Source organism: Anneissia japonica, unplaced genomic scaffold, assembly GCF_011630105.1.
Source record: "Anneissia japonica isolate Jap-2015-1 unplaced genomic scaffold, ASM1163010v1 scaffold287835_len3118868_cov185, whole genome shotgun sequence".
In the NCBI taxonomy this organism is placed as follows: domain Eukaryota; kingdom Metazoa; phylum Echinodermata; class Crinoidea; order Comatulida; family Comatulidae; genus Anneissia; species Anneissia japonica.
Window position 1 is genome coordinate 1,517,391 of NW_022737223.1, and position 26,073 is coordinate 1,543,463.

General features: G+C 32.7%; 2 protein-coding genes across 4 annotated transcripts in view; one reads left to right on the top strand and one right to left on the bottom strand.

Annotated features, from left to right (window-relative positions):
- Nucleotides 1-233: 233 nt before the first annotated feature.
- Nucleotides 234-6,413, top strand: LOC117117108 (divergent protein kinase domain 1C-like). 2 transcript variants are annotated; one of them, XM_033261303.1, is made up of 4 exons: nt 234-290; nt 508-652; nt 1,480-2,358; nt 2,811-6,413. In XM_033261303.1, the coding sequence occupies exons 1-4, from the start codon at nt 262-264 to the stop codon at nt 2,991-2,993; spliced, it is 1,236 nt and encodes a 411-aa protein (XP_033117194.1). In that variant the 5' UTR covers nt 234-261; the 3' UTR covers nt 2,994-6,413. The 2 variants fall into 2 exon arrangements, with proteins under 2 accessions (XP_033117194.1, XP_033117193.1); XM_033261302.1 differs by having other exon boundaries at nt 271-405.
- Nucleotides 6,414-6,771: 358 nt separating this feature from the next.
- Nucleotides 6,772-26,073, bottom strand: part of LOC117117107 (hepatocyte nuclear factor 4-gamma-like) — a 29,138-nt gene continuing 9,836 nt past the window's right edge. The window contains exons 3-8 of one of the 2 annotated variants that reach the window (XM_033261301.1): nt 16,416-16,658; nt 15,675-15,793; nt 14,017-14,175; nt 13,051-13,291; nt 11,581-11,817; nt 6,772-10,841 (exon numbers count right to left, since the gene is read on the bottom strand). In XM_033261301.1, the coding sequence (XP_033117192.1) occupies nt 10,600-10,841; nt 11,581-11,817; nt 13,051-13,291; nt 14,017-14,175; nt 15,675-15,793; nt 16,416-16,658 (1,241 nt within the window). In that variant the 3' untranslated portion in view covers nt 6,772-10,599. Of the gene's footprint in view, nt 10,842-11,580; nt 11,818-13,047; nt 13,292-14,016; nt 14,176-15,674; nt 15,794-16,415; nt 16,659-26,073 lie in introns of both variants that reach the window. The other variant, XM_033261300.1, reaches the window with a different exon arrangement.

Here is a 26,073-nt window from a genome sequence, read left to right on the forward strand (position 1 = left end):
AGTTAGGTAAATATGATTATTTTTTAACATTGTTCTGTGTCTGTCTCTTATACACATCTAGATGTGTATAAGAGACAGGAATAATGAAAGAAAGTTTATGCAGCATCAGTGTTTTATAAAATGTTATAAAGCTATACGCGCGCACGCTGTTTGGTGACAACATGGCGCCCGTGCGCCAAGTTGGCCAAACTCTCTCTATCTACGGCTCTGCCTTGCTTTTCGTTCGAGCGCCACCAAAGTGTACTGCTGTCCATAAAACGGATGTTGTCGAAGACTACAGGTAAACATAGGTACGTTGGCCGCCTGTCTTTTGCTGTAGTAAAGTTATAAAAAAGACGAAAAATACCGACGTACCGCTAAAGATTTTATGCTATTTCCTGTTACTGATTTGCTATACTTTATTATGTGAGTATAGTATGAATAATAATGATTGGTGAAACTTAACATACAGTAATTCGAAATCTAGGCTAGGCCTAGATTTTCACAGGCTTTTCCTCCAATGTTTAGAGTTTCACGCTGGAAATCCACTCTGCTGAAAGCATGTTTGATCTTGGTAGCGATCTGCTTGGCCTACGCGGCTTTCACTGGACGGCTGATGCAATTATCGCAGTCGTGTACACACAAACAATCAAAAGTGACTATCGGGAAACTGGTAAGTAATACTGCCTACCGTAAGTTTAAATTAAGAATACTTAAAAAAAAAAAATGTTGTGGCTAGAGATATGGTACCATATCTTAGTTTCTGTTTGCTAAAGGTATTTTAAAATGGCATTATCCAATAAAGTGCCCCCACCAGACTGTGTGACAACATCGTTGAAAAATTGCTCGCTGTGAGCCTGCTTTCCTGATGATACAAAAGTGACATAATAAGATAACGTCACATTCACAGAGCAGAAAACAAGTCCATAATTGAGCAACTCGCCAAAAAACAGTACTGTAAATAGAATTAAAAATGCCATGACTATACAGAACAATTAATGGCAATCTTCTATCACATACTCCTCAAAGATAAATTATATTACGTAACACCTTACTGTACAATAGCCAAGACTATATACAATTACAATGCAATTAGCTTTTGTATGAGAAAAGATGGTATATCACAGAAAAAAAAATAATTATATTCAAATTAAAGCATGAGAGTGCCATTTCTGGTGCCATAATCATAATTTTTCTTACCTCAGCCCTAATTATGGTGGGGCGGCTGAGGTGGTTTGACCCTCTATTTATATGAAAGTCTCTCCGTGGACCCTGTCTATTTTAAATTCCTGGATTGGCCACTGATTTGGCAACCAAGACATTTCAGGTTACAAAAACTCTGAATTGCAGAATGTTACGGAAAGTCTAGGTTTCAGAATGTTTACATTATTCCTGGCCTATATATGTAAAACCTAGGACTAGATAGATAGTTTGATGTTAGCCTGTAACACTGGCTCAACTTATTGTGGTCACCTGATGACTCTTACTTTTTGTTCTTAGTGTGATCTCTACAAATCAAAGATTATCAATGGTAATCTCTGCAATGACATTTGCTCTGGGAATATCGAATACATTGATTGTCTGCATAGTCCCAGAGGTAAAGTAGTTTTATTGGCGCAATGGAAGAACCAGAAAATCGTCCTCAAAACGAAGCATCCCAGCGTGGACGCGTATGCGCCTGTGTATTCCGTGATGGAGAACCTGGAAGGTATTGCCGAGAAAATGTACCCAGAAGACGTAATTTTCAAGTCGTTGGTTGAGAGTCAAGCTCAAACGTACCTTGGGACAATAATAAAAGAAGGGGATGATGTCGTGGATCGTTTTTGGTTTGGAAACTGGTCCAAAGATCGTTTAAACACGCTTTCATTTCATGCATCAATGAACAGCCTTTGGATGCTAATGTCACAGGATGAATATATATTCCTCAAGTATCATGACACCCATCCTAATGTACCACAAGTGTTAGGTGCTTGCGGGTACTTCTACGCAGTTGAATACAGCCCCCCTGGTGTAATCTTTGAGCCGGAATTCTTGAACATAGGCCAGCAGTTGCAGTCAGCACCATGGCAGGGAAGAGCTAACATCGCCCTGGGGCTTTTGAAGCTGATAACAGCCTTTGATAAATCCTTCCCACAAAAGTTATATCACTGTGATGTCAAGGAAGGGAACTTTGGGTTGCAATCAAACACCGAATGGGCAACTGATGCTGTTGTGAAGGTGATAGATGTAGATATGGTGTTTTATGAGAACAAAATTGGAGAGATAATGGGCCAGGGTGAATGTGTTAGGGACTCGGACTGCGATTTCTTTCATTGTAGAGGGCGATGTAATCAGGAAACGAGAATGTGCTCTCCTGAAATCATTAGTTCAAACTTACAGGTTAGATAATTTTGCTTGTTTTTTTTTTCCTTCACCTACTATAGTGATCCACCAACTGCCAAAATGCCAATTGCTGACTGAAGTCTGCTGAGACTCAGACTGTCAGAGGCAGGCCTGCCTGTTTAGACAATTTAAATGGCAGTTGTATTGTATTATTTCTCAAGTAGAAGAGTATGTGTTTGTTTATTATGGTTTTTGTTCCCTGTACTAGTTTGTTTTTGTGTTTTCATTTTTTTTGTTAATTTTAAGATAGTTTTTTTTCTCTGATCTTTGAATCTCCTGCATAATTTTTTCTTCTATTTCTTTACATTCATCTTACCTTTTGTTTATCTGGACACAGCGCTTAGAGACCTTGTTTATTTGTGCCTTATAAATCAACCATTATTGTTATTATTATTCATTTTTAATAGTTATAGTATTTATAATTACGGTATGTTTTGTTGCATTCACAGGTGTTTTGTAGCAATTTGTTTTTACCTAGACACGGAAAACCAGGTTTGTTACGTTACCCACCGTCATCAATTTCCAAAGAACTGGCAATTGTATTGGAGAAATGCACAACTGTAGGCCAGTCTCCTAGGCAGGCTGACATCCAGAAGGAGCTAAAGAGACTCCTCATCAAAAGCCTTGAATGAATGCTGGATGGAACTCCAAGAGATTGTGTCTGAAGAAGAACATGTAGCTAGGCCCTGGAGCTAGTAACATTGCTTTGGCAAGTGAAATCATGTTGATATTTGTAATAGAATATTACTTTTTGGTAAAGAATTATTGCAATAAATACAGTATTAGTAGTATTACAGTAGTACAATAGATGGCAGGTAGCCTATGTTTAAGCCGACATTGGGCCTACTAACAGTAATTTTGTCACAATGATGTGGCAATATTTCGATTCAGTCCTAATTCAAATTTGTAAAATTTGTCTTCATATAGCAAACATAATGACTTCCATTCCTTATATCTGCGGCAATAATATTTACCTAGATATACAATTTATTAGAATACTAACATTTATTAATCAAATAAAAAGATGATTAATTAATTTTAATAATTACTCAGAAGTAAACATTTATGATTCATTCATACTATTTTATAATGAAATTATTCCAGTTGTTTATTTAATGAGTTTATTATTGATAGAAGCATAATGTTTGAATGTGAGCCCGCAAACATGCTGATATATTTGTCAGAGATTATGTTTGTAAAAAATGCATTTTTAAGTTGTCTTTCTTTTCAGTGGTGGAACCAGTGAGGGTGGGTTCACGTTTGGGGTTGGGGTTCAGAATAAAATTTCTCTCTGTTGGGCAAGTATAGACCACTTTGTCATCAAGTGCCACTTGGGCTAAAAATATTAACCCCTGTTGGATCTTCTTCCTCCCAATTGTTGACAAATTTTTGGAGCCACCACAATTGCTTTCTGCTTATATTTACCTTCGAATTCTGTATTTTTGCAAATGAGAATTGTCTGAAATATACCATAGTTATTATAATTATACTGTAGATAGTAAGAAGACGATAATGATGTGATTATGATTACAGTATATTTTGTGTTCAAATGTCCCGTATCTTTGCTGTCTTTTCAGTGGCAATCTAAACCTATCTACATGGGGAGGAGCGATTTTAGCTTAGTGTATATATGTACAGTACATGGGGAGTGGTTGTTGGGTTGGGGGGAGGCTGAGAAAGTGAGGGTGCTCTAGATTGGAGAATGAAGTGATGAGGTAATTTTTTACAAATTCAGTGTATTTTTTTTTCTCAGCAAAGTTTTCAGTGGGGTTCACCCGCCCCACTCGTTGAGATATGCCACTAATTCTGCTTAAGTAGTTAAATGTTGAATGGAATCTCATAAATATATTTATGAAGGTAGTTATTTTAACTATGTGTATGGTAATGTAACATTAGAGTTAAACTATATAATTGTTTATATACTATATGTAATGAATTAATAAATCATATTTGGTAATAATAATAAAATATTTATATGTATACCAGGTTTATATAATAAATTTCCTGTTATGTTCAAATGTTGTAACTTTTTTTTATAAACATATCAACATTCCGGTGAATGATGTACTAGTTGTGTTATATTGCAATACTTAGGCAAGAATTTGTATATACCTTGTTTACCGAACACACTGCATGCCTATGATGATGATTTCGATTAAAAATAAAATTTCATTTTTGTCCAATTAGCGCATCCGCTGCCACAAAAAAAATAGAAATTTCAGAAAAAAGTAACTTTTTCTTTACTTTTATTACGCCCACTGCTGCCTTGAAATCTCCAAAAATATGATATGTATATTTCTTCCTAATTACATAAATTTAAAGCATTTAACCATCCCATTACTACACTGTTTACATTCACCAATAAAATTGGCTGTCATTTAAACTGATAAACTGTTAACTAAAACCACTGCTAATTATTTTACTCATTGAGATGAGAGAGGGAGAGATGGTGTTTTACAATTGATTTATCCTTATAATGTAATTTATAATATTACTTAATTTATGTATACTTGTATAAAATAAGTTACAAATGATGAGTTTTAATCTATGTTATCGGTATTTTCTTTTATCTGAATGTTAGAACTCCAAATTGATCAAACTAGCCTGTGTGGAAAATGTTTCATATGTGAAGTATTTTTAGATATTCTCAAAGATGATTGCATCATTACTTTCCAATACTGTGGCTCATTATTTATGTATAAGTACAAACTCTTTCAGAATATGATTTATATTTCACAAATTGCAGTTACTAGTTTCTACTGGGCATCACCTTGATTCACACCACTAATTTACCCCCCCCCCCCAATTTGTATAAATTTTTGATTTACATTAGTCTTTTAAATATTTTAAAATTTGATCTCAAAGATTATTGCAATGTTACTTTCCAATTCTGTGGATCATTATTTATGTATTAAAGTACAAACTCTCTCCGAATGTGATTTATATATTAAAATTGCAAATGATATAAGTTTTATTCTATGTTACTGGTATGTTCTTTAATATCTGAATGATAGAACTCCAAATTGAGCAAATTACTAGCCTGTGTGGCAGATGTTTGATTTATGTTAAGTCTTTCAAATGTTCTCACAACTGATCTTAAAGGTGATTGCAACGTTGCTTTCTAATATACATGTAATGTATACATGATCATTATGTATAAATGCAAACACTCTCAGAATACCATATATATATTTACGACTAAAAAGTATATTTTGTATAAAGTGCTTGACATTTACATTTTAAAAATGATATTCCATGATTTTTGCTCAAATTTATTTGAGACATCTGTTTAGGTGAAACCATAGATTTTAAAGATGTAAAATGAATAATTAGCATGCGTTTCTTACTTGTTTGCTTTTATTCTTTCTTGATTTTGCTTTTAAGATTCTTTGCATTGGTGTAACGCCTATGAGCTCTTGTGAGAATGAAGCCCCGGGCCCCCAGTCCAAAGGTGCCCCAGAGGGGCTTTTCTACTAAAGCATAGTACTCTTTGATATTATGGTCTAGCAGAAGACATGCAAAACCAGCAAATTAAAACAATGTAATTCCTGGTTTATAACTCACAAAAAATGTTCTGTGACTCTTTTATACAAATAGCAATTCCAAATGCAAAGGTGTTCTACAGTTGGGCTCCACCACAAAAAGAAATTTGCTAGTCTGAAATAATCAAGAAAGGGCTACTGGAATTCACAGAGATTGAAGGGGCCTCTCAGCCACTTTCATGACATACGCGCATGGTACCCCCAGCACTTTATCGCCCCTGGGCCCTGCGACTCGCCATTTCGCCACTGGTTCTTTGTGTCTTGTTTGATGATGTTTTATATTTAAATCTAGTTTTAAGCTTTTACAATCTAATCTAAGGGTCTTTCATTCACTATCCATGTAAACTTACTACTACATTGTATTTTAGAAAATTTTGTAATTATAGATCGTTGACATAATATTGTTCATATCTACATGTTTATGTATGTTAAAATGATGTCTGTTTATTTATACTGTCAACTGTATTTTATAGATTATATAAATGAATAAACCATATACGAAATTTCAAATAGATTCATCTGGTTTTTTTGTAATGGCTATAGAACTGTTACATTGATAATAAACAAAGTACAATGGATGTAAACTTACGAAATTTCCAAAACATCGAATGCTGGCTCGCATTGCCTGGCAAATTCATGTTGATAACATCGACGAAAGCATGCAGTAACCTTACATGCATTGTGCTTGGTGTATTATCGATAAAACAGTTTTACAATATTAATTTTAGTTTCCAAAAATGCTTACCATGAATGTGTTATGAATATGTGTCTCTTTTTCCAATTACTGTACTGTAAATTGTTATCATATTCCTGGCATCTAATATAGGTAAATATATTCAGTAATTACATTACAGAGAGAAGGCAAAAATATCTTCACATTTTTTATTGCACATAATTTTGTTTGATTTTTACACACTTCTTATCATAAAATAGTACTTCAGTAATCAAAGAATTCATAAAAATTAAACTATTTTTCATTTAAAAAGATCATCAAAATATGATTGGAATGAGTTTTCTATTGGTATTATTACACTGAATCGGATACAATATCTACAACGATGACATCAATTATATATAACACAATAATGCATTGTGGGAAGTGATGTGTTTTACCCATAATGCAGGTTAATCAGTAGCAGCGCATGTGCAGAAAGATGAGAAGCAGCAATTCTAGATTTTTAACTACACAGTAAACAAAATTAACAACTATTTCTTAAATACTTATTCTAACATACTCAAACTAAACTACATTAGACATGTGCACGCTTTAAATAGTTATCTTTGTTGTGGTGTTTGTCTTTATGTCGACTACTTTTAATGAACTTTTATCCTGGTAACAATTTGCATTGGTATAGATTTTTAACTACAGTATATATACACTTTTAACATTACAGTACATACTCTTATACCCTACTGACACAAGAAAAAAAAATATTACATGTGTCGCCATCTAGGAAAATTCTAACATGCGTCCCCGGCTTGGAAAATTCTAGCATGGGTCCCCAGCTTAATGGCAAGCACGCATCCTGTAAACGCTAATATCCATAAAAAAAAATAACATCACAGAGGCCTGAGATATTTAGCAAGGATTTATGCAGATGTTCATGGGGGTGCAGCTTATATTTACTCTTTGGCGTTGCTTGTATCTTTACAACCTGTGCATAAATTGCACTGACTTTTAGCAAGGTTTATATTCACTTTTCTGTAGACAACAGGCGTACAAATAGGGCTATCTCAGAAATTCTTTTTAATGTTTAGGCTATGTTTGTACAAAACACCTAACAGTTAGCATCATCTAGATAAATCCAAGGTCACCTTTCCCTTCAGAAGTGCTAACATTTAAGGTAATGGGTAGCTTCTGATCAGGATCAAAATGCCCTAGTGTGAACATGGCCATCCCATGTAATATTTTATCTTGTGTAAATTGAGTATTATTTAGAGAAGAGTTTTTAATCCTACACAACATCATGAGATATCAAGCTCATAAGAAACAAAAATTAAGGCGATTTTCAATTGGTGCAATAGCCCCATAGGTATACAACCTGTCATTGTAATTCATCTAACTGTAAAAGTTAATATACACTGAGGCCATGCACGTTGTTCTGTTCATAAAAAAAGGCTTTACAAATCTTTACAAAAACAATTATTATAACATGAAACAAGAAATGCTTAAGTAGTACTTCAAAATCATTGTTTCACATCCAATAGGAAATTACCTAACCTTTGCACTTACATGAAGGGATAATGTTCTATAACATTGGCAGATACAAGGAGGGGGGGCCAGAGCCCCCTAAATTTTAATAAAAATATAAGTAGGAGAAGGCCATTTCCAGCCATCTAGGTGCCATAATCATAACTTTGTTTACCTCAGCCCCAACCATGGTGGGGCTGAGGTGGTCTAAACTCTGCATCTGTGAAAGTCCCTCCCTGGGCCCCCCTCTACTATGTATTCCTGGATCCACCACTGATATTGTCTTAAGGCTTTGGGAGGGAAATTGTTTTATTAATGAGAAAAAAAAAATCTTGGCACCTCACAGTATTTCAACCCAGGTCTTTTTGAATTGAAAGGAACTTTCACCACAAAAATACAGCGCCACTCCATGAACGTATTCTATAGTATAAATCATCTTTTAGCTCAATTAATTAAAATATGTTTTACCTTTACAAATAAATGGGATCGTGAAAATCTAGGTAATAGAAGATTCTTTATACATTCTGATTTTGATTAAAATATGAATCTTAAAAATCTATGCTGAATCTAATTATTATTACAGTATTAAGTGTTTAAGTATTTTAAACATAACATGCAGAAAGCTAACAACAGCTAACAAAATAAAGTTTGAGCAAGCAGTTTTCTGCTATGTTATCCAGTTTAGTGGGGCTTTAACTTCAAGGAACAACATGATAACTCAAACTGTTTTTTTTACAATGTGGAGAATTTTCTTTCATATGCCATTACCTTGCTTCGACACTACCGAACCTAGCTCTCACAATCAACAATTTTGTAACCACATAAAAGGTAGTAACCAATAGCTGTAATGCTGAATGCTACAGTGGCAGACCCAGGCATATTATACACATGAGGGGGTGGGAACTAAGACCTAGATAAATACACACTTTGGTATCTCTATCCATAATTTGTTCTTTGCAGAAAATACATATTTCATATTGTTGCTTTTTAATTATTAGCAACAGTTGTTCCAAATACAGTAGAAGGCAGTACTGTGAATACATCCCCACCCTACTCCTGGTCTGCCACTGTCTTGAAACCAATGCTACCTTCTATGTTTAATACAGCACCATATTCCCAGCACAACATTGGCGAACAGTGTATGCCTTCAAACAAAAACATTCATAACATCCGGCAAGATTTTTTATTTTTACAATAATTACGATCACCAAGACACACTGTACATTACCTAATTCTGTTATTATTATTATTACTATACTGGTAATAATAATAAACAAAATATTTACAAAGGCACTAGTGATTCATTAAAAATAAATCTTCCTCCAAAATGAATAAATCTAAAAGAAAATATTGCTCCAGTTTATATTTAAATATTGATATTTTATTTTGGAACATTTAAAATTTTACCAGAGACCAGTAGCATATTTGGCAAAGAGAAAAGAAATACACATTTCTATATAAAGCCAGGCACTCACTTAGTCTGACGGTCATCATCCAACGCGATTCAATGGAGAACACAACGCGGTGATTCACGCGCAACGGATTGTTTTAAGGACAGTTCGTTCTGATTGCCACTGACGCGATTCTATGAAGAATTCAACGAGGCGACTCGCGCGCAACGAATCGTTTTTAACGACAGTCTATTGTGATTGTCACCTATGCGATTCTATGAAGAACGCAACACAGCGACTCGTGCGCAACGGATCGTTTTAATGATGGTCCATTCTGATTGCCACCGACAATCAGCACACGGCATCGTCTAGCGCTCACAAGAAGCGGAGTTGGATTCATCGTACGATGCAGCAAGTGCCGAGCTTAATAGTCAACATATCAAAATTTAATTAAACATTTTTTTTTATAAATCAAGCAGTGATTAATTAATAATTATCTAATAAGCGCCATATTTCGTGATTAAGAATTATGTTAGAAATTATTTCCTGAATATTTAGAAAGTATTTTCCTGAGAATTTCTTTATATTTTTCATAAATTCTATATTAAATTACAAAAGAAAGTGACACGTGGTAATTTAACAAGTCAATATCATTTTCTCTTTCTAATTACAGACACAGAAAAGTATTTATCATTACCACACTTCATAGGTCTATGAGTAAATCAAAGAAAATTTATATGATATATTCGAAATGTAATTTATTATTTATCTAACATTTATTCTTTGGCTTTTAGCTTTGGAATCAAGTTTATCGTAATAATTCCTTTGGTAGTCCTTCTCTTTGTAATTATACACAAAACCAACTTAAAAAGACATTCTATGGTCTCAGTAAAATATATTACAATTTTTTTTATATTAAATTCCACATAATGTATTATAGTACATAATACAGTAGAAGACTAATTATATTAAACTTAAATTACCAAATAAGACTTGTATTGAACCTCAAACACGTTATATAAGGACATAACGACATTCTGCAACGAAGTATGCAACAGGATGAATCCATCTAAATTATTCACTAAAAACATAAGTACACGAACATTACGTTGCCTCAGACAATTTCCTGTTTAGGAAGGTGTATCGGTACGGCCACTTGTGTTGCATTATGGGTATGCTGATGGAGCTTGTAGCTGTCAGATGCAGCATGGTGAATGGATGATGGCGGGGCTGGACTAATAGTAGGCGGTGTTCCTGGATGGCTCGAGTGGCCGTTGGTGATTGGCTCAAGGTGTTCATGTGCTTGACCAGCTGTACTGACCAATGGTGTCTGTTGTTGACCATCAGTGTGTGCACCTATAATAATGAAAGTAAACAAAAATTACTGTAATTTATTTTATGATGTTTTCATCTTGTATTCTTTAACCAGTTTTTTTATGATTGATTACAATATCTAAGATCTTCAATTTCTTTATGAGCCTTCCAAGGGCCGTGAAGTTGTTTTTGCTTGTGAAAATAACTTTTTTGCCAAAGATTGAACGCAAAATTTTGGGACTGGATCTTAGCGCCATTTGAATAGTACTCGCTTTCTTATATGCAACTTTTTTTTGTATACCTTGTCTAGTAAATTTTATTTAACAAAAATTTTCATTTAGAAAAATGGTTATGCCAAAACATATAGGTGGAGGAGAAGGTATATTTTTAATATTATTGATGAATACAAAAATGCAATTTTGTTGGGGGCCATAGCTTGAGACTCTATCATGTGGTCATAAAGAATGATTTGCCCTTTGTATGTTTTTAAAAAGTTTTCTGGTGAAATCCATTTAATGAAATGATGCTACAAAGTAAAACATTTCAGTAATCAGATAGATAAATGTATTATATTTATTCAATTGTGAGGAATAAATAATAATAATAGATGAATTTATATAGCGCAAATAAACAAGGTCTCTATGCGCTTGACAATCTGAGTTTTCCAATTCTTTTACAGCGATGGGTGCGCTAACAAAGTAAATCTTTATCATCAACAGGTGACAGACTCACAAAACAAGGTGTAAAGTCTCGCCTAAAGATGAAAATTAATTAGCCTTACCTCCAAGCAGCATTTCTTGCAGTAAATTGTCAATTTTTGCAACACCAAAAAGCTTCACAAACTGAATCTGCTCAATCATTTGCCACGTTATACTCTGCAGAGTCGGCAGTAAGAGTAGGATCTCACCAAAGCGCCCTCTAGAGTCATACTGTCTGTCATTGATGTAATCTTCTAAATTGATCTGAACTTGATATCGCATGGCTTTGATTTTCATCTGTTCACTCAGGCCTTTTGCATCTAAAAGACCAAACGAATACTTTTAATCGATCAATCATTGTTTACATTTAAGCGACCACATCAAGATGTCACAATTTATTTTTTGACACGGGCATCTAATTATCTACATCTGTTGGATATCTAATGTACTGCATTCATTGTGTTTGCTGGCATTCAATAGAAATATAAAATATTTATATAAGTGTGGCACCAAGGTCCATAATTCATAGTCGGGGTTTTCTAATAAAAAGACACTTTAATGAAATTATAATACTGTACTATTGTTGTAAGATATGTAAAGAGGGAAATTCCCATATATTCTAGTAATCAACATCACATATAAATCACTGCATATTATAGTATGTTTGATAGCAATAAACACAATTAATATTATAAATTTTAGGGAAATAAACACAGGAAATAAATGCAATGAAAACTATTTTTTAGAGCAATACAAGTTCTAGGCTTACAGTCGTGAATCGAGGAATTTAAAATAGAGAAGACCCAAGCAAGAAATTTTAAAGATGAAGGGTCCAGACTATCAAAGCCTCACCAACATGATTGGGGCTGAGGTACACAATTTTGTGTCTATGGCACCTCTAGATGGCTGTTTCACTTATGTACAACATATAGACAACCATGGGAACCAATTAACAACAGAAACATTCCTATTTTACAAATTACAGCCAGTAAAAGGTCAATTTGCGTACATGAAAATAATATGACGATTATTGACATCCAATTATAGCAATGAAATTACACATTAGAAATATTTTACGAGAGTTTCATTTCAACGTTAATCACTTGAACGTGTATAATAATATGTTTGCATTGCATAAAATTAAGTGAACAAATTAGCAGGCTATATAACTAAGTTTTAAAGACGGTCTTTTATTTGTTTATTTAATATATTTTTGTTAATGTGATAATGAAATTTATGATTTATTGAATATTGTTGGTATTTCACTTAATATAAGGTATAATATGTTTATTTGTTATGCTTTACTACCCACAAAAAATATTATATTCCTATTATTTTATTATGCTTCACTGCCAAGGAAGACAACATTTTTTGAATTCATGTATTTTAAAAATTTCAGGATGGAACTCTGTGATAAGGGGGTGGGGGAGGGCCTGCAATTTTCATGAAAGACTTTTGTTGCAAGGGTAGGATTTTATTCAAATAAGTTAAATCATAATTACTGTAAATAATAGCAATATTCTGTAATATTACAATTAATTCAGACTTACTACCTGGATCAAAGAATACTATAGCTTTGAGACAAGCGAATTCTTGGTCATCTATAAGCACATCTCTCATTGGTCGAACAAGTTCATCAAGTATCCGTCCAGCCACACGGCTGACCTCTAGTTCAGGACAGTGTCTTGGTATCACTAAGTCGTTTCCTAGGAGTAGGAAGTCTTTAAGGGGTGTGGATCGTCGAGCGACGCCCATCAACAGGTGCTCCCCAGCATGAGCTCTCAACAACGCAACCTGAAGGTAGAGTAAATTAGAATGGTTAAGAACTTATCAGAACTTTGTTCAATTATGCCACCTTACTTCCAACTGTTACCCGCTCCTTCTCTACCATTTATTTCATCATCTTTCCCTCTCAACATCCTCACCTCTCACTTTTACTTCCATCATCTTTGTTTTCCATCATCAACTCTCATACTTTTCCATCACCTCTTTTTTCATCTCCTCCCAAAATCTTTCCCTGTGAGCAATCTTCTTTCTAGAAATCTACACCTTTTCCATTATCTCCCTTCCCAACTTGATCTATCCATTCTCTTACATCATCTCCACTTAAGAAACACCTCCTGAATGCTAATTTCTCCTCCTATTACACAATCATCATAGAATCTACTTCTCATTTTCTATAATTTTTCTTCTCAACATCAATCACTTCCTACATCTACATCTTTCTTGACCGTTGTTCACCTATTCCCAATTCTCCTCCATCATCAGCCCTCCTCTGGCCTTCTCTTCCATCTTTGTTACCGCAATAAGATCCCTTAATTGTCCCAGTAGTCTACACAAGGAGGAGTCCTGTTTTGGAGTCTTACAAAATAATCAATTTTGATAGTCAAAATTAATTAATTCATTGAAAACTTATTTAAATGATCAGCAATAAATCAATGGATACACTAGTACTCTCTGCTTCCAGGAACCATCCTCCTTTCCATGACATCTACCCTTACCTTTGTGACGACACCTACCTGATCATCTAATGGCAAGTCTCCAAAACATGGGATGTACTTGGCCCACTCTACCAGGATAAGTAGCTGTTGCTTCATACTCTCACATATGTCATTCAAGCTGGCTATTTTTTTGGACGCTACAATGTTCTCAGGTAGAGGGACTGGTGCCAGTGCTTGCTGTAATGATACAAGGTACACACATTTATTTCAGGCTGTATTTCCACACACTATAAATATACCATTTATGCTAACAAATACATTTATGTTGAGTTGGCTAAAGTTTGAACAATCAAATTTAAAAGATTAATTGTTTACTTTAAATATTCACGTAAATGATTTAGAATGTGAATACAATTTCTTCATGATGATCAGGTAGATCCAGGAATTCAAAATAAGGTGGGGGGGGGGAAGTGGGCAGTGAGGTATTTTGGCAGACAGTGGAATGTCTAGATAACCTCAGACCCACAATGGTTAGGACTAAGGTTTGAAATTTTGTGATTATAGCACCTCTAGATGGCCAAAATTGGCACTCTAAGACTTGAATTTAAATTTAATTTTCTTTTATTTTATTCATTTTTATATAATTTTTGAAAAATGTATGGGGGAGGGGCTATTATGTTGATAATGATGATGATTGTGAATAACAAAATGTATCTGTATCTTGGCACTATTATGTCTGATATTTCAGTGCCTAAATGAATAAAAATTCCATTGTATGATATAAACTTACATGGATATGAATGCTAATGAAATTACCAGATGTTTAGTTTAATACACTTTTGTAATGTTAAATACATTACATCAAGACATATGTATGATTATGGTATTTGAATACAAAACTTAAAATTGTCATATTAGAGAATCAAGTGGATTGAACTGGAACATTTTACAAAATAAACTATAGAATAAAATATGTGGAACTTAAAGGAAACTCTAAAATTTTAGGAGTTGAATGTTAATGGAAATATGAAATCAATTCACATAAATTTGATAATATTTTGAAATGGGAAGACATACTGTAGAAAAATACCCTAAGAAATTGACATATATTTTACACATAAAACATATACGGATTTATGTTAGTTACTACATATTTACAATTCAATTTTATGTTTTTTAAATGTAAAAAATACAAAAATACAATAATTTATAATTTTAATTTACTTAACATTTTGTCTGAATCCATTTAAGAATCTTAAGAATGTTATAACAGCAAGGATTTAGATGTTATACTGTACAACAATAATCTGTAAGGTCTTAAAAAATCCTGTTTACATTGTGCGTGATGTGTGTAAACATCTCATCCACCTTTATGCTGTGTTTGAACTATGCCATATGGGAAATACAAAGTTTGCTGAGTATAAAATGTACATGATTGTTGTAATTTTGATGTATTAAGTATCCTATTTTTTTGCATCCATCAGCAATATTTGTAACCGAAAGAAAAAAAAATAAAGAAATAAATTAAATTTTTTATCTTTTACTGTGGGGGAATGCTAACAGACCAATAAAAAAATTGTATTTTTATACAAAATATCATTTAAGAGGCGAGTTTGCAAAAGACAGTGTACGGTAAAAGGCTTGCCATATTTTAAGCCCACTAGACAGTATATATACATGGAGGAAATTATATTTCCTTCAAGGTATATATGAATAGCTTGCTAATAAATGCTTACCTGCCTAGACATCATCTCGGCATTGACTAGTGTCGCTACACCCATTAACCCACCACCTTGTATACTTTCTTCGTAACTTGTCCTCCGTGTACTGATCCTATCACGTTCGTTCTGGACGGCTAATTTGAAGAAAGCATATTTCACATTATTATCTCACCAAAAAAATAGACGTGATGATGTCATATCACCCAGAAATATGGGAAAATTGCAGGTATTGGTCGCATAATTCTTGATTGATAGAGACAAAACTAAAGTATACCCAACAATTTCTCAAATATGGGAAAAATTAGTGCCCATACCTTTTAAATGTGCTTTAATAATAACAATAATTTGAACATTCATACTTAGTGTTTACATTCCGTAGTAACCATAGTCATGCGCATGTTGATTACACACAGACTGATCGAGGGCAGTGTGTTGGCGCCACTCAATGATATTCGTATGGTTTGCCAACAATGGAGTAATTTTTTTTACTGTACTTTTGCCTTTACAAGACCAATTAAGTTCTGTATTCTGTATTCTACAGTTACGATAGCATTATATACTATGTTCATGTAGTCTTGCGTCTACATATATTCATCAATAGAGGCTAGCGCAAAGTTGAAAGGAGTGTTAATTTCTGTAATTTACTTTACTTTTGGCCATCTGCAGGGGTTTCCCATTAAAAATGTTTCAATCATGCCTATTTCTTGATTGGAAAAGAGGAAATTAACACTTTTGTTTAATAAAGAATAAAAATACCTTCTTTTTTCATTCCTGCTCTGAAACATTTCTTTAATCGACAATATCTGCATTGATTTCGTTTGTCCTTATCCACCACGCACATCCTACAGAATCGACACGTATACTGGTGGTTCTTACGTACACTTCGTCGGAAGAAGCCCTTGCACCCATCACAGCTTGCCGCGCCATAATGCTTTCCTGTGGCTCTGTCACCGCAAATGGCACACTGACTAACCGGCTGGTTGCAACTACCTTCTTCAACTGCAAGAAATGGTAAGAAATATAAATTTATAATTAGTGTCTAATGGAAAATTATACTATTTTATGGTCTACTGTTCATTCTTTTATTATTAGGTGTTTTTCACAATAGTTTTGGCTTTATACTGAAATAGTAAATCCTACACAATAATAACTTACTAATAGAACTTTAAAATGTATGAACCAAATATAATTGCAATAAGCAAAAAATAATAAAATAATAATAATAATTAAAATCTGGCAAAATTACTATCGAATTGTATGATTACAGAGCTCTACCTGGAAGTGCTGTAGTATTCTCAACTCTTTCTAAATACAGGTAACATTTTCTCTTTTTTTACAAGCATGTTTACTTTGCACTTACTTCTGGCCTTATAATTTATATGGTACTGTACTGAGTTTCAAATGTTCTTTTTTGTTCTTTATGGTGTGAATTTGCTCCTAGGTTTCAAGCTAAGCACTTACTAAGTTTTTTTATGTGAGTATTTTGAATTGTTAACAATAAGTGAATAAAAGGGAAGAACACTTTTGAATGAATCAGAAAATCAAGAAAAGTTAATTTGGTCCTCCTTTGTCTAAGTTAATTTAACCTTTTGCCGACTGAAACCACTACTGCTTTTGTATAAATTTAACCTGAAAGATCTTATCATTTTATTATCAGGATGTTGTTTGTGAACTATTAAACGTGCAAACCACAAGGTTTAATAAACCTTTCTCAAAGCCTAATTGCAACATTTAACAAATCATGCTAAAGTTTGTATATTGTGTCAATGTAACAATTTTATTATTCTATGTATCAACAGAGAGCTTCAAATGAATATTGATAAATGGAATAAAAGTAATTGCATACACTTTTTGTTAAATACGGTAGTAATTTTGTAGGCCTTATTTAGTTTACAATCAAGATTATTTGGAACTAACTACATATAACTTTCCCCTACAAGATACAAATACAGTGCATTGTTTTGTTAGTGTTTTAGTTTTAATATTTGAGATTTTAGCATAAAAATTATAACCAATTTTTAATTACTATAGTTTTCAAACTATATTACTCAAAACAAATGTAATATTTCAGCAACAAAAAGAAGAACGATCATTTTAAATATTAATAACAGCAGGTTGTCAGTCACCATAACACTAGCGCCCCTACACGGTTCACATCATGAGTGGGGATGAAAGCTTGGTGGTTAAGATGCTAGGCTTCTAATCCCAAGGTCCTAGGTTCAATTCCTGTCAGTGTTGCTGGATTTTTTTTTTTACTCACAACCAAAACTCCATTACCTAAACCCCATATTAAGATTTAGTTTGTGTAAAGCATCATGTGATATATATATATATTGACAATCCTTGGTTCATATGTTGTGTGCATGAATAAATAAAATAAATAAATTTTTACCCTGTTCATCCGATCAAACGCAATGAAGAGGATAGATTATAATGATACATAAAAAATATAGCATTTAGTATTCTTATGGTCAATATCACCAACAATTTTGGAATAATTTTTTTTGCGTGCAGTATATATCTTTAAGGAATATTATCCCCTCCCAACACACAACACAACCTCAGCATACACAACTTGTCTTGTCCATGGGCATAAGTAAGAGCAGCATTGCCAAGTTTCACCAAAGAGTTTAATCTATATTCATGTACAAAATGTACTCAAGTTTACTTTGCGTGTATTATGTCTCCTCATTTTGTTATTTTATGATTAATTTCTGACTAATGTTTGTACATCATTATGTTAATGGTGTTGGTAATCTGTTTCTTGCTAAATGAGATATTAGCCAAAACAAGATGACAGCCAATTTATATAGGCCTAGCTCTTTCATTATCAAACACATACTATGTTAATAGTTACATTTAAATGCTTAAAGGGCTATGTTCATTCATGATACAAATCAGTTCCAATTTATAAATTCTCCATCACACCCCCACCCCCCCAGATGTGTATAAGAGACAGGCCTTATAATTCCAAGGACTACCATTATTAGGGATGGGGAAAAGGGGCTGCAGAGTTTTTTAACTGGATGATGTTAAAAAAAATAAAAACAAGTGTTTCTATCATTTTTCGCTGTTGTAAACATTTTTAAATACACTTTTTGATATTTTTCATGGGAAAATTTAATACCCACATATAGATTGCTGCTTAAAATATTCAGGATTCCAATTAATCCCTATTACAGAAAATATTAAATTTTATATTCAGTACATTCTAGAATGTAAAAATTTAGAACCTTTCTGATTTTGGGGGAATGCATACATATCCATACTATACCCCCCTCCTCCCTCTCTTTCCACCTATGTATTTATTTTCATAAAGAAAGGTTATATTTTTGCCTTAAAAAATCAGGAAATTTAACAAGAGGTTACCCATGTTCTGATAGTGAGTTATATCTGTCTCTTATACACATCTCTACTGCTTTTGTGATGTTAAAAAAAATAAAAACAAGTGTTTCTATCATTTTTCGCTGTTGTAAACATTTTTAAATACACTTTTTGATATTTTTCATGGGAAAATTTAATACCCACATATAGATTGCTGCTTAAAATATTCAGGATTCCAATTAATCCTTATTACAGAAAATATTAAATTTTATATTCAGTACATTCTAGACTGTAAAAATGTAGAACCTTTCTGATTTTTGGGGAATGCATACATATCCATACTATACCCCCCTCCTCCCTCTCTTTCCACCTATGTATTTATTTTCATAAAGAAAGGTTATATTTTTGCCTTAAAAAATCAGGAAATTTAACAAGAGGTTACCCATGTTCTGATAGTGAGTTATATTATTAGGCCTACTACTTGTTTATGACTTTACAATTCACTGCACAATGACAAATTGATAAGAACCTGCAGGTAAATAAAATGATAAGCACCGAGTACTTTTCTAGGCTAATTTCTGATAGCATTTACCATACACTAAGTTACAAAGTAAGAGTATTTATATAGGTTATTTATTTAGAATGTTTTATTACATTTATCTCCCAAAATTTGATGTGGTGACGACGCGGAGTCATGCACGTAATGTGTACTAATGTGCGGGTAGTGATTTATCACTTACTTGGAATCGGTATGTCTGATAAGAAAACACACCTGGAAGAAAATGCTTCACACTCCTGAGCATAGAATTTTTTTATCTTGTGTTGTGCACGTGGAGCAGTACGCTACAATACCTCAGTGGTCAAGGTACTCATTTTCCAATCAGCACAAAATATTGGGTGGGAATCCTGCAAAATTTCTGACATTTTTTTTTTTTACAGAAAAACAATAAGTTGTGCTTATCGATATACCCAGTGACACCATACGGTAGGGATCATAAAGGAGTTTTCCACTCTGTCAAACAAACATGTATCGTCAGATACCACTTGAAGTCGGACTACAAATATTAATTTGCCAATCCAACGAAAGTTGTGGCTGCAAATGGTCAAGTGCACCATCCTAAACCATAAAATCTCTCTCTTGACCTCTGCCATCAGTTTTCTCTCAGACCATGATAGGATGACTTAGGTGGTGCTTTGATTCTGACCTCTGTCGAACCTGTTGGGCTCCTTATATGGCAACGTTCTGGAGCCAACACTGAATGGTTGCTTTGCTACTTTACTTCAGAAGTATAGAAAAGTATATTGTGAAAATATTTTCTGCAATAATTACCTATAATGCCATTTGATTACCTACAGTATAAGCTTTAAATTGCCTTTAAAAAGTCTGTAGTGTTAAATATGTAAAAGTTTATTTCGTTCTGTCTCTCATTACAAGTTAATAACTTTTATAATCTTTTACAATAGTAATTCACTGTTTTACTGCAAGGTTTTAGGAGTTTATTCCAGATTTTTAAATAATTGTGCTTGGTTTATTATTGATTAAACAGTTCTACAGTATACAGTATGGTTATATAGTGAATTCAGTTGAAATAGGCCTACATAGTTTCTTTTTGGGAATATAGATTTTTGAGGACACACAATTGAAGAATAACCTTACATTGTTGGGTCAAGTTTTACGGTGTTTACAATTGGTACATAAAATATAGTAAAAGTAAACATCATGGCAGAATACTAGATTGTAACTCATGGTACAGCTGTTAGTACTACCTTGACATCAACTTGATAATACAGTAATTTTCATAGTAATAATAATGACAATGCACTATAAACCATAGGTTTGATTTTAATTTATTTTTCATGGTAATTTTGCGAAAAATTCTGATTGTCTTAAGTGAAATTTTTTTTATAAATTCAGCTTTTATCTTGGTGGAAAATAGGATGGTAATTGTGCATGCCTCTTGAGGATAGGGTCCACTAAAAAAAGTTTAGGCCATTTTAAGCTGTTGTGAAATGTCTTAGTGTGTTATGTTATGCACAAAAAATTGTTAAAAACAAGAATAACATTGTTTTCCTCATTTTTTTATTCCAAGTCATGGATTAAGGGGAGTCCGGCCTGTCCAACAGAGGATTGAATCCCCACCCCTCCCCTCGCCGGTTCCACCACACCCCTGCTTGTTTCCTTAACCGCATTGATACCATAGCAGCGACATAAATTACAGTATCGCTAGTACATGTATTGTTGACATATTGATAGCATTGTGTTGTGATGTGGAGACTTAAAGGAAAAGATTGGGGGGAAATCTTAATGATAACCTGAAAACCTCTTTAGTGTAAGTACCTGATAAAGTTGCTGCAACGATAAGTGTAGCCAATCAGATGGTTTATTACTAAGCATTTGTTTGCTAACATTTCTAGTTGTTGACTTGGTTGTGTTTGTATAAGCTGTGCTATAGAGGCTGATCTGTTAAGGGATGCATATCTCTAGTAGTATTAATAGATATTAAAGTCTCTACTCTACTTGGGACAGCTATACTTCATTTTACCGTATTATTATTACAGTGAATTAATTTTTAAAATATACAACACATTTTCTATCATATTATATATCATAACGATAATAGAGTATGAACATATACATCAAATGATCTAGCAATGTATATTTAAATTTATTTAAGCTAATTAATATTCATTTTCCCTATAATTATCACACTATTATATATAAAATGTGATTAAATACTCAAATACATGACTTCTTTGGTAAAAATACTAAAAACTAGTATTAATAAATTATTTTAAATCAATTAATATTTTATTGCTGACAGAATAAATAAGTCCCAGGATCATATATTCAGTAGTCTTACAGTTGAAATCAATTAACAAGATATTAAACAGCTGAACAAAACAAGCTTCTAGTAAACACTACTATACAAGTAACCAAAATGATCTCTGGCACAGAAGTGATTAGCATGGCATACTATAGACATTAACATATTTAAATTCAAACATTTTACAAACCATTTTAAATAACACAGGCCACATGATCCCATAGAGTCATCTGAAAAAAGTTAGTCTGGTGTCTAGAAAAACAGCTCCAGTAATAAACACAACCATACAGAGTAGCAAGTACACATAATACTATATAATAGCATCAAAAAATGCTTTAGTAATATATCTTCCCTTCACAAAACTGAACTGTACATGAACTACTAGGCAAATGACAAAGTATCATAAATGAATAGGGATTATATATTACAGGCATGATCCTTGTACTAGTGGACAAAAGTCCAACTGGTCAACTGAGGAAACTATCTAGACTTTGGTCCTAATTTCCTCTTACGTTTGGGACTTTTGAAAAGTCCAAAGTAGAAGTGTTGTCTGCCGGAGTGTTAGGTGGGATAATTATTGATGTAATTAGGACAGCAATTGAAATAGCATTTTACTACTGTTGTTTTAACTTATCTAGGTCAGAGTCTATGTTTTGGTCAGAAATTATTAGGACTTTGGACAACAAATGACTTTTGACAGTAAATTGACAGATGCTACTCTATAGAAACTGTGGCAATGAGATTGTGCTATACTACATTTCACATTCTTAGTGCTTTAGAATTTACGATAAAACTTATATTGTGACTCATACAGAAAATTGAAAGTTTGGGCCTGAGTCCTAATGGGAGAAAGTTTTCCCCACTAGGTAAAATCATGTAAGACAAATTGTTACATTAAGTACACCATCTATTGCTTACTTTGAAAGATAAGAATAATAATAATAATAATAATGCTAAATACTTATATAGCGTCAATACCAAATCAGTCAAAGGTTCTTGAGCGTTTTTGCTCCTGGTCATACAACGGCAAACCAACACAAAGCGGAACCTTCTCTGCTCCCTGGGGAGTATACCTAGTTGTGCGCATGTACTCAGCGCATGAAACTACTACTAGTGCAACCAATGCCACAACATCCTACCAGGTACCCATTTATATTCCTGGGGAGAGGCAAACGTAGTGTCTAGCCCAAGGACCCAAAGTAACTTGCACAGCGAGAGTTCTGATTCCCTGACCTCAACCCTTGTGCAAACTGCTTCTACAAGCAAAATACTGCATTATATTCCAATACAAATTGATGTGAATGCAACCATCAACAAGACATACTGTAAATGATCTTGATCCACATCTTAAATATCATCCTTGTATGTATTTCATCGGCCAGTTTTTGTTGACAGTACATCAAGCAATGGCAAACTGCTAGGACAGGCTCATTCATAAACATAATAGTCTTATTATAAAAGATGGATTGTATTTATTATAATGCCAACAGGATAGGAATCAAAGCAGCAGCATAGAGATGGCCATTCAATAAATTCTAAGTATACAGGATAAGAGAATTTTAAACAGAAGGAAGTACTTTGAATGCTGTATATATTTGCCTAGTTATTATTAGTTTTTCCATGAGACATCCTACAGTAGTGTAGTAGTATGCTCATTTAAAAAAAAAAAACCATACATATATTGAAATGATAGGCTCACTGAATGGTGAACCCAGACTGTGAGGTATCCTGTCTCATTGATCGAAACCAGACCAATGGTTTGATAATTGTAGAGCCCACACAATCAAGTATATTCCCTAATATCTAACTGTACTATAATTGTTGTAGCATTCTTATACTAAAACCAAGTACTGTACTATTATTACTATGGTAATGCCAGGAATTTCTTCACAGGTCTCTCCCTAGCTAAACCTCTGATCTACACTATCAATAATTTGTGATAATTATGTCTGATTTACCCATTGGGCAAGATTTACAGTAGCATTATAACTTTTTTTTTTAGTAGCAGAACCATTTCAAATACATTGAAAAGGAAGGGAAAGATGTGCTAATTCTTTTGAACTTCCAAACATCCCCTTCAACTCTTTTGTAGTTGGTGGATTTAACAAAGAGTATAGAATAGGAAGAGGTCCGACTATCCTTATTTTAAATCCACACAATGAAACGAAAAAATGCAGTACTACCATAAGATAAGGAAGGGGCACCCTATTATTAGAATTTGAATAGAGTCTGAAATTTGAACATGCGTTCTATAGACTGGAGCACATGTTCGATACAAACAACTTTTCCCAACACATGTTCGATACAAACAACATCTTTCCCTTCCTTTTCAATGTATTTGAAATGGTTCTGCTACTAAAAAAAAAAGTTATAATGCTACTGTAAATCTTGCCCAATGGGTAAATCAGACATAATTATCACAAATTATTGATAGTGTAGATCAGAGGTTTAGCTAGTTCTTTACTATTTGGTATTAATGTTGGTTTTTTTTTTTTTTTTTATCCAACCAGGATCTAAATTAAATTTGATATTTTCCATAATTTGAATCATTAATAATCTTCTGTTCTTCAAACCTTACTTCTTGAGAACTCACTTCATTTTGATATCTATGTACTTAAGCTACTCGCAATATATAATTGCTTGAAGCTTAAACATTTTAATAAGAAGATGGTAGTAAGTAATTATTTTGATATGAAATGGGCCTTCTGTGTGTTATATCTTAGTTACATATTAACCAGTGAATCAACCAAGTACTAAGCTCATACAAGGGACCAGGATGATGATGTCAGATGGTCTGGAGTAGGTTTAGCTGAGAGCAAAACATGTTGGAAATAATTTCAACAGATTAATTAATATCACAACGAATATTCATTATGAATATATAAATGGCAATTATTATTTTATTATTATTATTATTATTATTTTTATTATTATTATTATTATTATTATTATTATTATTATTATTATTATTATTATTATACTTCTTGAAACACTTTGTTGAGTGGCTTATCATTAAATATAAAATTTTATTGAAATGGTATGATAAATGGATTCTGGTTAATAAATATGATATTTATTTCTACAATGATTTAAATTTATTTAATTTTTTGGTGTTAATTCACATAAAAAAAAGATATTTAAGTTTTAATAGTGCTCAACGAAATGTCATATTAAAGTTGTATGTATGCATTATGTGCCAAGTTGTTATTACTATTTTTATTATTATATCAAATAGATATAGTCAGTTATTTCAATATACCAAATACTATCAAAAGTAATTAGGCATATAAGAAAAGTAAAAAGTTTAATAAATGTAAGATTTAACTGAAATTATTTCAAACATAATAACAGAATGATAAACATTAATTAAAATTAGTTTTCTTATATGATTATTGATACTGAAATCACTAATTTATTACATTTTTAAATTTAAGAATAAAACTTTCACAAAATCAATAAATATATCAGGGAATATAAGAAAAAAAATGTTTTTTTTTTAAATGTTGGATTTTTCAAAAAGATGTAATGGCTGGAAGCAGATCAAAATGGCTGATGTTTGCCATTTACAGATTGCACGTACCCATGTCGCAATATGGCCGCCTTACAATCATTAATAAAGTTAAAAACTAACTAGCAACTATAGCAGACAAACATAGTAGATATATGCATGATAACGCAAATTGCTAAATATCTTATTCACTTTGTAACATCGTTTACCTTGGGCCTACAACATACAAATTTATTGATCTTGAATGTTGCAAAATTGACACTTTGCTAAACACTTTTTTATAATAACATTGCTAAATTATGTTTAGACATGCTGTCTGCGAATATAGTCTGAGTACAAAAATCATTATTTGAATAAATAAATCCATAAATCTTAATAATAAACAACAAATTAATAAAGGAATAATGATGTATAAAATAATAAATAATGAAACACCCAAGTGCCTTTAAAAAGATTTCATGAACACAAACCAACTTATGATACAAGATCAAATGCTACATTAATTTACTAAAAATTAAGACTGAATATATATTAAAAAAAAGAAGTTTCGCCTACTATATAACAGCGGAGCAGATATTTGGAGCAAACTTAATATCAAAGCCAGAATTAAAATAATGCTATTACCTAGTGTGTAGTAAAAAATGTTTTTTTAGTAATATTAATCCTTGTTATCTTTTAAGAGTACAAATAGTTCATGTAGTAAATTTATGTTATAAAGAACAAAATGCTACATTACTTTATGGTAACCTCATAATTA